Source organism: Culex pipiens, chromosome 2 (assembly GCF_016801865.2).
Source record: "Culex pipiens pallens isolate TS chromosome 2, TS_CPP_V2, whole genome shotgun sequence".
In the NCBI taxonomy this organism is placed as follows: Eukaryota; Metazoa; Arthropoda; class Insecta; order Diptera; family Culicidae; genus Culex; species Culex pipiens.
Genome location: NC_068938.1, coordinates 61,229,469 through 61,247,001, shown reverse-complemented (window position 1 = coordinate 61,247,001; position 17,533 = coordinate 61,229,469). Strand labels below are relative to the sequence as shown.

General features: G+C 34.5%; 2 protein-coding genes across 2 annotated transcripts in view; both read right to left on the bottom strand.

The window, feature by feature from the left end:
- Window positions 1-17,533, bottom strand: part of LOC120420604 (proteasome maturation protein) — a 308,647-nt gene that overhangs the window by 131,399 nt on the left and 159,715 nt on the right. The gene's annotated exons all lie outside the window — the stretch shown is intronic.
- Window positions 632-5,723, bottom strand: LOC120420598 (eukaryotic translation initiation factor 4E-binding protein). Its single transcript, XM_039583672.2, has 2 exons — window positions 5,270-5,723; window positions 632-1,592 (listed from the first exon to the last, which is right to left on the bottom strand). The coding sequence occupies exons 1-2, from the start codon at window positions 5,403-5,405 to the stop codon at window positions 1,375-1,377; spliced, it is 354 nt and encodes a 117-aa protein (XP_039439606.1). The 5' UTR covers window positions 5,406-5,723; the 3' UTR covers window positions 632-1,374.

Below are 17,533 nucleotides of genomic sequence, written 5' to 3'. Positions count from 1 at the left end.
TGCGTTTGCGAAATTGGTTTTGTGGCGGCTTTTGTGGTTAAACGCTGTTGCGGTAGGATGATCGTAGAAGCGGGAATGAGAGAGAAAAGGAAAATGTCAATCGCGAGTGGGTAAACACGAAATAGTGTTTGGCTATGTTCGGCGCTGAGAGTTTCAATGAAGAGAGAAGAGCAGTTGTATTTGAGGCGTGATTATTCAGGCGGGATAATTGTAGTTGCTGAGAGCTGATATTTTGATATTTTAACAACCCTGCCTCACACTCACTTAGCAGTTGACCCGAAAACAGCATGAAAATTGATGAATTGAGCTCAACTACCGTAAACATATGTATTCATAACTTGGGACTTCGGCAACCAAATTCAACCAAACTACGGGGCAATGCACAGAATGGTCAACCAAACAAAACTTGTTTGTTATTGTTTACATTGCGTTTTCAATGGCCAAGCCTACTGTTTTCAGTTTACCGAAAAGATGATTCGTTTAGTTGGAATTTTTTTAAAAATAAAGTCAATAAACCACTAAGTCTTGTTTTGTCTCTGAGTAAACATCAATCTAGTAAATGGACTGTTCGGAATTAAACGATCTCGAATTTTAACTTTGGTTTTGATTTTTTTTTATTATTGGAAGTAGCATTAACATTAAAATATCATTGCATCGTGCTTTTACAAACTGACTGAATTACATTACAAACACTGGAGGGCTTACCGCTCCGTTTATCATCTCTATCCAACGCTGCTAGTTAGGGTGGTGTCCAAAAACGGTGTAGTTCAATACAGGCGAAAATATTCCCTATGGGGTTACAAACTTTTTTTTAGAAAAGAAAATTTAATTTTTACGAGAAAAAGTGTCACTACGTCAAACATTGCTCTTCTTTTCACGCCTACAATCTAGGTAGAGTTGTATTTTTTCTTGATACTTAATCGGTTAGGTGTCCTCACAGAACACATCATTGATTTGCTCTTGAACAAAAAAAATGAAAAAAAGCTAATATTAAAAGTGGACGCCGTTCGGGGCATCCCATTGTTATCACAAGAAAACAAGATTTTCGACTTTTCTGATGGTCTGGTTGAAGAAAGGTTAACATAATTTTACAGTAAAATGTTGGTGATTTATTGGAAAATGAACTCAAATTTGAATTACGCAGTCTTCGCACTGGATGTTCCCTTTTTGCTTCCCAAGGGGGTGGTCAGATTTGCAGTTGTTGTTGTATGTGGTTGTTGCAAAGCAGCTTCTTTTTAAATTTACATAACTTACAAACGATACAGTAGGATAAACTTATAAAGTTTATATCTTTCGCGAACGATAACCTTAGCATTTAACACATGAAATTAATTCAACGAAAAAATAAAAATAAAGAAGAAGGGCCCGCCCCTTCTACAGGTCCATGTCGAACTGTTCCTGGTGCTCGTCGAACTTGGGCTGCGCGTTCGGTTGCTTTTTAGCCTGCGGAACATGCTGCTGCTGGCGGTTTGCGGTCGGGCTGTTCCGCAGGATGTTGTGAGGTAGATTGTTCAGGTTGGTCGGCGGCGTGCGCGCGAGCGGCGAGTTCTTCAGATTCATCAGGAAGGCCCGTTCGTAGACGATGCGGGTGCCTGGGGATTAATAGAGAGAAAAAAGTTCGGATTAGATTAGGCGGTTTTGTTCCATCGTTTGAAATATGACAAGATAAGGCGAGTGTGATAAGAGTTATCAATTTTGAAATTGGACTCTAAGGAGGTCAACGTTGGATTAGAGTTTTGCAGTTCCGTATTTTATTAGTTTTTTTTTATTTGTAATAAATAAGCAGAAAGATTTTTTGTAATTTTGAGTTAAATTTAAATAATCGAGATTTAAAACTTAAGTCTAGATTCTGGTAAGTAACACAAGCGCCACAATTACTCTGGCGGCAGATCATTGAACTAAACACGTGCAGTGAAAGTATGACGCGTCTTATTTACATAATTCACATAAAATGACGTAGATTTTTGACCTTGCGTCAGCATCAATTTGTTACAAAAATTGCAAAGAAGCAAAGGCAGAATAATTTCTTTTTTGGCAACAAAATAACCGATAAGAATGGGACGAGTGCAGACTTTACTCGTTGTTTCAAAATCATCGAGTGGGATTCAAAATTATTTCAAATTTGCACAAAATGTCATGTTCCTAGACAGGCTGTTCTCAAAAAAAATATTTGTTAAATTGACAATTTTCTGATTGTTGATCTGAAATGGTACTCCTTTCTACCGCCAGATGGCCGCGACGACAGCCAGTCTGATTGACGTCCCGATGCTGGCAGACCAAGTCTGATCCGTTTAATTTTATAACACTTTACATCATCGTCAACACATTGAACGGATACGTAATTTATTTACGTGAATTAAACTGCACCGGATGTGCCGTATGGATGGCGCAGCCGCAAAATGAAAACAAACTCTTTTTTTTTGTTGGATCTCGTTTTGGTTTTATTTTTGGCCACAACGCGCAAGGGTTGCCGTTCTTTGAAACGAAATTTGACCCACCTGAACCGGCGAACACTTTCACTGAAGCAGTACAAGTCATTGAGGAACAGATGTTAGGAATAATTAAATTCTATGTAATTCTAAGGTAGCGATTTGACAGCTTACGTTTCTCAAAACGGCCGCATGGCGGCGCTCATGTTTCATAAATTTTAAACCAAAACAACGTTTTTCGTCCCCAAATCTATGGTCCTGTCCACTTTGAAGTCCGACAAGTGTTTTGCTTTATTTTGTTCGTTGTTTTCTCGTCAGGGAAAGGACTATTTTTAAAATCAACGTTTATTGTCTTTGAAGCAAAGTTTCACCTATATTTTTCGAACACGGGTTGGTGGTCAGCAAAAGTCGTCCACCAGTCTGAAGAATACCTTTTGTTGCGTAACTCAAGCGTGTGGTGTCCTCTAAACCGCACCACATGCTGACATAACCTCGAACTCGAACACGCCATTTTTTCTTTTTCTTTTTGTGGGATCAAACTCACCCAATAAAATGTGCGTTGTCAAAGGTTTCGGTCGCCAAATTTGCCAAGATAAGATAAGTGCGTTTGTCCTTGGCTAGTTCAAATAAATAATTTGCCATTAAAATTTGCACCGGCTTTTCACTCGCAGGTCGGTCGGCCATTGACTGGGAGCAGAGAGAAGGAGTGTGTGAATAAAAATGCAGAATAAATAAAAACGGATGTCTTATTCGAGCTCGAAGTCGGTGTATTTGTACCTTGAGCTGTTTGTTCTGCAATGAATATGGTAATAGCTTGACTTGGCATAGTTGGACATGTTGTTGACGCTATCGGTATTTGGACAGGATGTGATTTTGAATAGTTTCGATTTTCCGATGAATTTTGAAAGACCTCTAATCTAATCACAAGATAACATTTTCAATGCTACTGTCTCCATATTGGCCATATTGAATATCCAATTCTAACAATTTATTCTTATTTTGCGAAAAATATGTCAAATTTACATATTCATCTTAAAACAAGCTGTCAAAATTGAATTAAAAATCTTATTTAAAACTATTGTAAAAAGCGCCCTTGCTAATACCAGTAATGCAGTTATAGAGCAATCTACACTAGAATATATCTAGAGTTTTATTTCTGGTTTAGACATATCTTTTAAATCCGCGTTTTGACAGCTGTCAGTGTTCGAGACGATTTTTCGTTCAGATTAGCAAATTCCTTCTGTTTTTATTTGTTGCATTATTTTGGTTCTAGTTTGATAAGAACTTTTGGCGAAAAAACAACGAAGTTAGTTTGTAAACAAACATTGCATCCGTCTATTACTAACATTAAAACTTTTTTTTACGAATAAACTTAATCTCATAAACAATGTTTTTAGGCTCTACGGTGACAGCAAATTAAGTAGTAAACAAAAAAAGTGGAAAATTTCCAAGCTCTGTTGATATCTTAAAAGTAAACAAGCATATCAAAGTCGTGTAGAACAACGCCTTCCAAGTTACATAAGTCTTATCAGAGCCTGTTGATAACAACAAACTACTCATGGTCAATCACTTCATTCGCTGCAGCCTTGTCACCGATATTAGGGTGTGAACGATGTAAACCTATCTGGTATCACAGTGTAAATAAACCGAGTTTAATGTAAACAAAATCGATTTCAAAACTGACAAACTGTCATTTAAAAAAATGGAAAACAAAAAAAAAAACATTCAGAAGTGAGTTTTCTGACAGATGTCAAATTCTGAAATGCCATTAATTATTAATCAGCAATCATTGTCTATTTAGTGGGGTTTTACTGAAATTTCCCTACAAGTTTTGTTTGTTGTGAAAATGAAGAATTTGACTAAGATCATGGTAAAAGTATGCATTATTTTGCCTCATTTACTTAATTTAAAGCTTTTAATAAAGTAAGCAAATATGATCAAATTTTGAGCCTACCAAAAATATGGTATCATGTTGTTTTAAGCAATATCAAACTACCAGGTGCTGATATAATGCAAGTTTACTCTGCGACTCAGTTCTATTTACATTTTTCTGACGTTTTTCAGCTGTTTAGTAACACAAAACAAGCAAACAAAGCAAAACATTCACGTTGGCATTTTTATAGCACGCCATCAAAACCATAAACCCAAAGGACGATCCCGTTCGAACCCGATGATCAGTCGGATCAATCCAGTTTCACAACAGGCCCGTCATCTTTTCTTTCCGGGCGATCAACAAAGAGAGTCAATATATTATTCAAAACCGTCCACTTTCCTGTGAGCGCGAGAAAGAAGAAAAAAAAATGCTAATAAACCGGTTCGCGGGACGAGTTCGCAACTTCCATAAAAGCTAGACTCTATATGGACGCGACACTCCGCGAATTGTGCTCAGTCAACCGCTTCGATCTACTGATTGCTTCGCCACTTATCGCCCAGAGTGATTCGCCGCGGGTCTTTGTCCGCTGTTCTAGCCCGGCAAATTTCTTCTGCTTCTGTTCTGTTGCCTTTACAGCTTGCCAAAAATAACTTTCCGCAAGTTGAAATTTGAGTTTCGGTGCTCTAGCACGTGGTCCCGACTTCATAATTGGCACGAAAATGCGGAAATTGGTCACGCCGCTTGCTGTTTTATGCATAGAATTAAATTTTATAGCACGCACCGTCATGCCATAAAAAGGGCTTGGCGCCATGCGGCACATGCGTTCGCGGCCTACTGCGTCGTAACTTTCAGCACCTCGCCGGAAGGACAAATTTGGATGCCATCTTCCTCTTCTTCTTCACGCCCTTGAGTTTTAATGAGTTTTTTTTTTCGCGAGCTCTGCTCTGTATTTGTGCGATTAAATTACCTCCTGGAGTGGTCGAGTAGAGGGTTCCTCCGGGGGTGGACGAGTACAGATCTGGCAGGTCGGAGGCGTCATGGATGAGGACCTTCCGGGACGGAATGGTCATCGCGGCTTGGCGTGCAATCGGTGATGCTGACATTTTGTGATATTTACTTAGTTTTTTTCTTCTCTTTACTAACTTAGTAACGTTCTTCTATCAGGTACTTCTTCGCAAAAACGGAAGATATTTGTACTAATGATACTGTTGCGGCGATTGCTCACGACTAAAGAATACACACTTTCACTAAATGGTGGAACCAGAACCAGGCGCGTTTCACTCTTGATTAGCTTTTCCCTTATCGGCAGTGTAGAAACTTTCTTCCGGAACACGAGGCTGCTCGGGGCTGGGAGTTCGGAAGAACACGCTCGCTAAGCTGTCGTAACGGTCTGAAATGCTGGCACTGACTAAAGTTCCGACGTGGTTCGAGCCGCAATTTAAAGCCGCACGAAAACAACAACAAACAGCGCCACAAAAACATACGACCCAAGCCGCGAGAGCTGAGCCTGTGTTGGAGGAGTCGCACACAGGTCTAGCAGAGGCAGGGCTGAACTCAGTAGGCGCCGCTGCTGTTTTATAGCGGCGACGCCATTATGGCGATACGTCAAATCGTTATCTAACCGTGGCAGGCTGGAGGGAAAGTGCCGGTTTGCACCGGTTGGACGGGAGGCGTGTCCTTGAGGAACCGGCTCCGACGGTGTAGCCGGCCTAGCCGGCAGGTCACACCTCCGATTTCTAGCATCAATTAATTATGGCACGACTAGGCGTTGTTGGTGTTAGTGCTAACACTTCGCAGCATCAATTTAGACCAATTTGCCAAAACGTTTCACGTGGTTCAGCAATTGGTTCATGGTTCCGTATAGCATCCCTGGGTGCAGTTCTGGAACTTCGGTGCAGAGAGCGAGGATGAAGAAGAGAAAAAAGGCGAGTAAGGTTAGGAGAAGGAGAGAAGCGTTTGTTTTCAGCAGCAGAGGGTTTTGCTACGACGCAGTTTCTTGAAAACACATCAGCAGAAGGCAGCGTGCGAGAATCCGCACAATATGTAAACACAGCAGAGGCCGGTCGAAAACGTCGGCGGAGTGAGTGTTAGTGTTTGGGTTTGGGTTTTAGGAATGGGGTTTGGGGAGGTGGGTTTGGAGTGAAATGAAGAGAGAGACGGTGCCGGCGAAAAGTGGTAGAATGAGGGTCAAAATGGGGCGGTTGCGTGGGGACTCTGGGGGAAAGAAATGGATTTTGGGGGTTTGCAGTGAGTTTGATCTGTGCGTGTGAGTGGTTGTGGGTATAGAAGGTGTAGAAGTAAAAGCAGACACGTACTCAGAGCTTACAGAAAGAATTTAGGGGGTTGTTATTGAAGTATAGGGGAAAAGAACGTTACATGTTTGGTAAAAAAATGGTCAATGGAGTTAATTTTGATAATTATTTGAACAAACTTTTGCACATTTGAAGCGACTAAATTTAATTTTGAATAGCAAAACGCAAAACGATTATTGAAATTATATTTTACTAGTTTGCGACAAATTTTACAATTTCACATCAACTTTTATGCTTATTTATAAATAATCAAAACGATAAACCTTAGGTAACAGCGGCAAATAAACGCTGTATTTGTGCAATTTTTGGTATAATCTTCCTAAGCTATATGCATTATAGACTCAATTATCCGAAGGCTTCAGACTTCGAATGATCGAATCGAATGGGTTTTTTCGTTATTGTGAGCAGAATCGATTCATAAGCAACAATTTTTGTTTTGTTCATGATTCGATTATCCAAAGTTCAAAACGTCGGATAATCGAGTCTAAACTGTAACCAGATATTTTATTATATTTTTTTTCTGAAATCACAACATCAATTTGTGAAAAAATACAGCAAATTTACTTGACGTTAGGAAATTCAAAACATGCGTGAAAAAAAATACCGGAAAACCTTTTTTCAATACACATGACGAAATCCAGTCTGCAACCCACTAAGATCATAATAAAATTTTTAAGCGATGTAATAAAATAAAAATAGGTATTCTTGAGAGTGCCCTTGATAAAAAAAATGGAAATATTTAGCATGATTTTCATTTGTGTGTGCACGACAAATAAATTATCTTCATTTACACATCAAACTTGTATGCAATGCTTAAGCCACTCTGAAAAATACAAATAATAAACATAATTCTATTTCTAATGAAATATTTATTTTGTTTCAAATAAGAAGAATTATTTTCGAGTATTTTTGGTTTTTGAGTTATTTGTACGGGTTGAAATAGTTAGTTGTGTTGAACATTTCAAAATTTCAAGTCAAAATATATGTATTAAATTTTTTAATTCATAAACTAACCAAATCATTAAAAATAATAAAAAAAAACTAAAAATATGGAATACGTTATAACGTGATTCCTGTTCAACTGAGAAAACAATTTTACTAATAACTTTAAAACTATTAAACGAAAAAAGATTCTTCGAATTGCATTTTGAAGAAAATTGAGCAAGGATCGTTTGAGTATAAATTAAATCTTTAAACGCAACCTAGTACCTAATAACCTAATTGTGAACCTTAAAATGTTTTTTTTTAATATGATTACCATCGTGTTTTCTGGACAATTTTACATATGAATCTCAAAAATCTCTGGACAATCGAAGTCAATTGCCGAAAAAAAACTATTTCGGATTACCTCTAAAATAAAATAAAGCAAACGAGTTTATTTGGCAGAAATAAAATAAAATCATTTAGAATATGTAAATATTCTCATTTAGCATGTGTAAATATTCTAAATGTGTTAAAATTTCATCACAGTTGAATATTTATTATAGGATTAATTTTATACAATCCATAGATTGTCTCCGAGTTTATTCAAATCAAATCAAATGTTGGTCTCATTATATCTAAGTCATAGATTTTCCACACACATATTCATCTAATTAATTTTGAGAAATTCATTGTTAATCAATAGGTCTATTCCCGTACTTGCAGAATTGCAGAATTTCTGCAGCTTCTTCAGAATTCTGCAGCCAGCATAAGTCACTTTTTTGCAGCACGTTCCCGTACTTTTCAGCTCACTCTCTTCATCTCTTTCTTTTGCAGAAGTTCTGCAAGGAGAGAAGCCGCAAAACTTTTGCCTGGGTAGCGCGTTCCAGTACTTTTTCTGCAATATTGTACACAGTTGAGTGGATTTACTCAAATTGGGTATAAATGTTTTTTTAAAGATTTTTTTCAAAACATTTAAAAAAAGGAATTGACAAAAATTGTAGTTGAAAAAAGTTTACCTCAAGAACGGAAACTTATTTTTTTTTTGCAACTCAACGTGTTATTTAAAAGATGCTTATGCTTAGGTAGAAATTGTACATTAGAAACAAATCGAAACTTTCACATTAGGTAAAAAAAATAGAAATGAGAGTTGCAGGTACACGTTTAATAAATATAATTTAAAAAAATATATAAACAAAGGTTTAATATAGAGGGGATCATAAAACATGTTTTGTTGGCAGACCATTTGAAGGATTTTTTTATTCAGGATAACATAAATAAACTATGACTGGATGTCACATGGAAGAACAACGGTGACGCAGCGAAATTGACAAATTTAAAAAAATATATATGAATCACAAACTCAAAAATTTTGAAGCTCATAAATTTGGAAATCTGGACATTAAGAAATTCATCATTAAAATTTTTTAACAAAAATATTTGAGAAATTTTAAAAAGGAAAAAAATATATCAGAAAAATAAAAAAGAAACAATAATTCACAAATTCAAAGCCTCGTTTAAGGCTTAAAAATACAAATAATAAAAAATTTAATAATTAAAAATGTTGAAAATAAAATAAAAATAATTTTAAAAATTCAAAATAAAAAAACAAAGGTTTTCAACTTAAAAGTTCCTAAACTTAAAAATTCTAATATTTTAAAATTCTGAATAAAACAAAAGTTTGAATGTTTCAGAGTTCAAAACACCTAAAATTCAAAAGCTACAGTTAAAAATATTAAAGAAACTAAAAAAAAATCTAAAATAAGTAAACTTTTAAAATTCTGTAAATCAAAAATTTTAAAATTCAAATATAAAAAAATAGAAGCAGTTCGTACCAAGGTTCGCACTCTATTTTCCAAAGAATTTGTCAAAATTTCCAATCTCTAAAACCCCTAATCTGAGTTTCTAACCTAAAATATGACTCCAAAAAAAATGTACTTTTTATGATTCAAGATGGCGGCATTTAAGAATTTCCGAATTTTAGAATTTAAATTTCTTAAAATAGAAGAATTCGGCAAAATTACATCAATTTTTTTGGTTCATTAAAGAATACAAATTGGTAGCACCGTTAAAGGTATAATTCAAGGTATAATTTATTTTTTGCCAATTAAATTTACCTATTATTTAAACACACATATTTAGTCTATTTAAAAACAATTGAAGATAAAAAATTATTCCTAAACAAATATTTATTTCAAATTATTAAATACAAAAGAAAAGTGTTTTTTAGAAGTTTTTTAAAACAATTTGTTTTTATAATACATTTTTTTTTGGTTGGGGTATTAGCCGTGCTGTAATACTGGCTTTAGTTATCTTTTTTTTGTCAGGTTAAAATATTAACAGTTAAAAAAACGCTTAATGAACTAAGCCTAAAATCGTTACAATAAAAAAATTAAAACAGACATTAAAAAAAACAACCCCTAAATTCCATCAATTCAAAATATACAAACGTCCCTTCAAAAAGACTACTTGATTTTAGTAATAATAAAACATAAAATTTATTACAACTGATAATAAAATGCTTGATTTTACCCAACTTGCAAACTCTGTGTAAGCGTGTACTCAACGTCCATCACACCAACCTGCAGTCACTTTTCAACAAGAAAGAGAAGAGAGAGCTTGCAGAAAAGTACGGGAACGGTTTTGCTGCAACTTCTACCTCTCTCACTGCAGAAGTTCTGCCTGAGAGAAAAGTTACTTTTGTTGATTGATTGTAATTTTTTTTTAATGTCTACCTCTCTCACTGCAGAAGTTCTGCCTGAGAGAAAAGTTACTTTTGTTGCAGAAAAGTACGGGAACGCTCTGCTGCCGATTTCGTGCAGAATTGCAGAATTCTGCAGTACGGGAATAGACCTAATGTTTGAAATTATTTTGATGCAAAATTTTGAACTGCAATTTGTTGCAACTGTAAAGCTAATGATTTAATTTTAAAATTAGAAAAAAGGGCTAAATAATTGCAGGAAAAATATTAAAAATTCTAAATAGGCAGGGAATAATGGAAGTTGGTTGAAGAGTATGCTAAAAAATGTTGAAAAAAGGTAAATAAATATTGAAAATCAAACATGACAATGATAAACTAATAGCAGTAATGCGTTTCGTAAAACAAAAGCCTAGAGCTTTTAAAAGTCATATAAACACATGAAACACAATAGGTCCTATAGACCTTTAAAAAAAACTTAAGGTTTTTTAAAGTTTTCAAAAATATCCACAGCTTGGAATCTGTTACATGAATTGATCCAGCGGAAGATAAAAAACCATTCCATTATTTTGCTTTGCAGCTGTATTTGTTTGGATGCCTTTTAATAATAGTTTTTACTTTGTTTTTATTATGGCTTTCTTTTTATCTTGTTTTCACATTTTCATCAGACTTCCTTCTCTCGAATTCACACTTTCGTTTGAGTGATAACAATTTGTATTTTTTTCGAAAGAAGTTTATTTTTATTTGGTGTTGATGTTTTGCAAAACAATTAAAAGAACTTTTGTGTTTTTAAATGAAAAACCACTTTTATCCTACTCAGAAATACTAAACTAGAAGTTGATATGCCATATGTTTATACAGCCACGAAAAGCCGGCTATTATTACATATTTGCATATCGCGCGACCCACGACAACTACGACCGCTGAAGATATGTATTGAATGAGACATAGGTTTAGTTTAAAACAACAAAAATATAAATACATGCATTCGTCAAAGTAGTGGTGTGTCACTGTACGAAAGTGGTCGTGTGATTAGTGAGTTTTACTCTTTGTGCTAGAGAAAACGTGAACCCCAAGTGAGGAATTGGACGTTCTTTTTTTTCTTCTGTGGCTTGTACCTACACATTTAGCTTGATAAATTTATGCCAAGTGCCGGCGAAATAGAGGAATAAAATTTTTCGCAGCTGTGTTTTGTTCTAAGTGTTTTGTTGACTGGAACATGGAGCGTGTAGTTTCTTGCGTATTTTGAAAGTTTAGCCGAATGATTATAGTTTACAATATTTGATTTCATTGCATTTTGTTTTCGTTTTAAGTACATATGCAATTTTGAAAATAAAATATTTTTCAACATTCAACAATTTTTAAAACCGTTTCAAAGGATTGTGAAGAAAATACAAGGAATTCTTTCTTTTCTTTAAATTTGATTATTTTGTTAGACTTGAACACAGTCACACACGCAGTTGAGTCACATAATTACGTGCAATAAAATTCATTCGATCATATGTCATATCAGCTTCCAGTCACAACGTCCGATAAGTTATCACGCCATTATTGAATGCAATATACTAAGTTCACATGTACAAATCAGATGCTCGATCCCGTATTTTATACAATTAGGAGAAATATACTAATCTTCATTTTTTTAAGCTGAGTTACCATCTATTTTATTTGGATTGCAGTTTTTTTTTATTATATCCATTGGATTTTGCCATTTTTTACTTATTAACTAATTATTTTGCAAAACTTTTCGAAAGATACTTCCCACTGAGCTAGTTAATTATTTAAAAGCACTCATATGCCAACAACATATGCCTAATGCTAATACGTGCTGTTCTCCTAGAGTAGGCATATCTTTGTTATTAGCTCACTCACAGATCGCTTCCTTTCGCCGGCCGCTCGCTATTTCTTATCTCAGGGTCGTCGCGTTCGGAGTTTGCCAAAAAATCATTTTTAATCATTCAACGACCAGTGCAAACCTCCACTCGGAATCTGGCCGAAACCAGTTCAAACTTTCCGCTTGATACGGCGACCGGTGGACGGTAAATTGCCGTTTTAACGGCGGGCAGGCCAAACTGGAAATGTGGATGGTTTTTTCAAAAGGTCTAAATACTTAAGATCATTATGTTTCTCACATTTTTGCTCAAACAATAAAAAACTTCCTATATTTTTTAAAAGATTAAAAATTTTTGAATTAAAAACAATGTGTGTGTGTGTGTGTGCAACCAATCAAACGGGACCACGCGGTCGCTTCTTACAAATTGAGTTGTTTCCATGTATTTAAGTTAGTTTACATTCTATACATGCAAATAACTCGCATAGGCATTTGGATGGTGTTAGCTCTGCCGAGCTTCGGTGACCCATTTCTACGCAGGCTAGCCGTGCGCGAGGTACCTCAGCTTGAATCGACAAGCCCCGCCCTAAAGAACGTTTGCATCAATCGGATTCAAACGTTATTTAGAACTTCCGAGCCCTTGTCAAGTGGACAAAGACCCAGCACGTATATAGTTTTATTGGTAACAGTGTTCTTAATTCCAGTCGTAGCTCACCAAGCCGTTATGGCTTAGTGTTTTGTATTTTTGCTTAACAATCCAAAGGACGGGGAATCGAACCCCGACTCGAGCAACTTCGATTTTTCGTTCATATTCAAAGCTTAAATTTATATTTTCTAAAACTTTCTCGTTGGGAGCAGATGGGAAATGAACCCAGGACCATTCGCTTAAAATGCGAACAACGTAACCATTCAGCTACGGCCGCTCCTTTATAGTAATGATTTGGCGTGGTTAGCTCACGCTAGTTAGCATCCAAACCCAGCATCCAAATTTCGAAAACCGCTACCTAGCATCCAAATCCAGCATCCAAATTTCGAAAACCGCTAGCTAGCATCCAGATCCAGCATCCAAGTTTAAAGTACTTAAAAAAGTTGTTTTCAGTAACTATTTAGCTTAGAACAGTCAACATAATGAATTCTGAGACGAAAACAACCTAAAAAATCCATTCAATAAACTTTTAAAAAAAAAAAGCCGTTCAGTACAATAACTTGGATGCGGGCATGTTTTCTTAACGTAATTCACCAACTAATGTTTCTAAACTCATTTTTGGGGTTCTCTGAACATATTTGAATCAAAACCAAGTTGGATGCTGGGTTTATCCAATTTTATTGGGACTTGGAATATTTGATATTTGAATTTCTCAATATTTGGCTAATTTAAAATTTTCAATCTTGGATGCTGGCATGTTTTCTTAACGTAATTCACCAACTAATGTTTCTAAACTCATTTTTGGGGTTCTCTGAACATATTTGAATCAAAACCAAGTTGGATGCTGGGTTTATCCAATTTTATTGGGACTTGGAATATTTGATATTTGAATTTCTCAATATTTGGCTAATTTAATATTTTAAATCCTGGATGCTGGCATGTTTTCTTAACGTAATTCACCAACTAATGTTTCTAAACTCATTTTTGGGGTTCTCTGAACATATTTGAATCAAAACCAAGTTGGATGCTGGGTTTATCCAATTTTATTGGGACTTGGAATATTTGATATTTGAATTTCTCAATATTTGGCTAATTTAATATTTTAAATCCTGGATGCTGGCATGTTTTCTTAACGTAATTCACCAACTAATGTTTCTAAACTCATTTTTGGGGTTCTCTGAACATATTTTAATCAAAACCAAGTTGGATGCTGGGTTTATCCAATTTTATTGGGACTTGGAATATTTGATATTTGAATTTCTCAATATTTGGCTAATTTAATATTTTAAATCCTGGATGCTGGCATGTTTTCATAACGTAATTCACCAACTGATGTTTCTAAACTCATTTTTGGGGTTCTCTGAACATATTTCAATCAAAACCAAGTTGGATGCTGGGTTTATCCAATTTTATTGGGACTTGGAATATTTGATATTTGAATTTCTCAATATTTGTCTAATTTAAAATTTTCAATCTTGGATGCTGGCATGTTTTCTGAACGTAATTCATCAACCAATGTTTCTAAACTCATTTTTGGGGTTCTCTGAACATATTTCAATCAAAACCACGTTGGATGCTGGGTTTTTCCAATTTTATAAGGACTTGGAATATTTGATATTTGAATTTCTCAATATTTGGCTAATTTAAAATTTTCAATCTTGGATGCTGGCATGTTTTCTGAACGTAATTCACCAACTAATGTTTCTAAACTCATTTTTGGGGTTCTCTGAACATATTTCAATCAAAACCACGTTGGATGCTGGGGTTTTCCAATTTTATAGGGACTTGGAATATTTGATATTTGAATTTCTCAATATTTGGCTAATTTAAAATTTTCAATCTTGGATGCTGGCATGTTTTCTGAACGTAATTCATCAACCAATGTTTCTAAACTCATTTTTGGGGTTCTCTGAACATATTTGAATCAAAACCAAGTTGGATGCTGGGTTTTTCCAATTTTATAGGGACTTGGAATATTTGATATTTGAATTTCTCAATATTTGGCTAATTTAAAATTTTCAATCTTGGATGCTGGCATGTTTTCTTAACGTAATTCACCAACTAATGTTTCTAAACTCATTTTTGGGGTTCTCTGAACATATTTGAATCAAAACCAAGTTGGATGCTGGGTTTATCCAATTTTATTGGGACTTGGAATATTTGATATTTGAATTTCTCAATATTTGGCTAATTTAATATTTTAAATCCTGGATGCTGGCATGTTTTCTTAACGTAATTCACCAACTAATGTTTCTAAACTCATTTTTGGGGTTCTCTGAACATATTTGAATCAAAACCAAGTTGGATGCTGGGTTTATCCAATTTTATTGGGACTTGGAATATTTGATATTTGAATTTCTCAATATTTGGCTAATTTAATATTTTAAATCCTGGATGCTGGCATGTTTTCTTAACGTAATTCACCAACTAATGTTTCTAAACTCATTTTTGGGGTTCTCTGAACATATTTGAATCAAAACCAAGTTGGATGCTGGGTTTATCCAATTTTATTGGGACTTGGAATATTTGATATTTGAATTTCTCAATATTTGGCTAATTTAATATTTTAAATCCTGGATGCTGGCATGTTTTCTTAACGTAATTCACCAACTAATGTTTCTAAACTCATTTTTGGGGTTCTCTGAACATATTTCAATCAAAACCACGTTGGATGCTGGGTTTATCTAATTTTATTGGGACTTGGAATATTTGATATTTGAATTTCTCAATATTTGGCTAATTTAATATTTTAAATCCTGGATGCTGGCATGTTTTCATAACGTAATTCACCAACTGATGTTTCTAAACTCATTTTTGGGGTTCTCTGAACATATTTCAATCAAAACCAAGTTGGATGCTGGGTTTATCCAATTTTATTGGGACTTGGAATATTTGATATTTGAATTTCTCAATATTTGGCTAATTTAAAATTTTCAATCTTGGATGCTGGCATGTTTTCTGAACGTAATTCATCAACCAATGTTTCTAAACTCATTTTTGGGGTTCTCTGAACATATTTCAATCAAAACCACGTTGGATGCTGGGTTTTTCCAATTTTATAAGGACTTGGAATATTTGATATTTGAATTTCTCAATATTTGGCTAATTTAAAATTTTCAATCTTGGATGCTGGCATGTTTTCTGAACGTAATTCATCAACCAATGTTTCTAAACTCATTTTTGGGGTTCTCTGAACATATTTGAATCAAAACCAAGTTGGATGCTGGGTTTTTCCAATTTTATAAGGACTTGGAATATTTGATATTTGAATTTCTCAATATTTGGCTAATTTAAAATTTTCAATCTTGGATGCTGGCATGTTTTCTTAACGTAATTCACCAACTAATGTTTCTAAACTCATTTTTGGGGTTCTCTGAACATATTTGAATCAAAACCAAGTTGGATGCTGGGTTTATCCAATTTTATTGGGACTTGGAATATTTGATATTTGAATTTCTCAATATTTGGCTAATTTAAAATTTTCAATCTTGGATGCTGGCATGTTTTCTGAACGTAATTCATCAACCAATGTTTCTAAACTCATTTTTGGGGTTCTCTGAACATATTTCAATCAAAACCACGTTGGATGCTGGGTTTTTCCAATTTTATAAGGACTTGGAATATTTGATATTTGAATTTCTCAATATTTGGCTAATTTAAAATTTTCAATCTTGGATGCTGGCATGTTTTCTGAACGTAATTCACCAACTAATGTTTCTAAACTCATTTTTGGGGTTCTCTGAACATATTTCAATCAAAACCACGTTGGATGCTGGGGTTTTCCAATTTTATAGGGACTTGGAATATTTGATATTTGAATTTCTCAATATTTGGCTAATTTAAAATTTTCAATCTTGGATGCTGGCATGTTTTCTGAACGTAATTCATCAACCAATGTTTCTAAACTCATTTTTGGGGTTCTCTGAACATATTTGAATCAAAACCAAGTTGGATGCTGGGTTTTTCCAATTTTATAGGGACTTGGAATATTTGATATTTGAATTTCTCAATATTTGGCTAATTTAAAATTTTCAATCTTGGATGCTGGCATGTTTTCTTAACGTAATTCACCAACTAATGTTTCTAAACTCATTTTTGGGGTTCTCTGAACATATTTGAATCAAAACCAAGTTGGATGCTGGGTTTATCCAATTTTATTGGGACTTGGAATATTTGATATTTGAATTTCTCAATATTTGGCTAATTTAATATTTTAAATCCTGGATGCTGGCATGTTTTCTTAACGTAATTCACCAACTAATGTTTCTAAACTCATTTTTGGGGTTCTCTGAACATATTTGAATCAAAACCAAGTTGGATGCTGGGTTTATCCAATTTTATTGGGACTTGGAATATTTGATATTTGAATTTCTCAATATTTGGCTAATTTAATATTTTAAATCCTGGATGCTGGCATGTTTTCTTAACGTAATTCACCAACTAATGTTTCTAAACTCATTTTTGGGGTTCTCTGAACATATTTTAATCAAAACCAAGTTGGATGCTGGGTTTATCCAATTTTATTGGGACTTGGAATATTTGATATTTGAATTTCTCAATATTTGGCTAATTTAATATTTTAAATCCTGGATGCTGGCATGTTTTCTTAACGTAATTCACCAACTGATGTTTCTAAACTCATTTTTGGGGTTCTCTGAACATATTTCAATCAAAACCAAGTTGGATGCTGGGTTTATCCAATTTTATTGGGACTTGGAATATTTGATATTTGAATTTCTCAATATTTGTCTAATTTAAAATTTTCAATCTTGGATGCTGGCATGTTTTCTGAACGTAATTCATCAACCAATGTTTCTAAACTC

What these genes read in the sequence shown, in the direction of transcription:
- LOC120420598 (XM_039583672.2), bottom strand. Translation starts at nt 5,405, where the DNA reads ATGTCAGCATCACCGATTGCACGCCAAGCCGCGATGACCATTCCGTCC. An exon ending in CTACTCGACCACTCCAGGAG is followed by an intron (nt 1,593 to 5,269) that starts GTAATTTAATCG and finishes ATTAATCCCCAG; the next exon opens with GCACCCGCATCGTCTACGAA.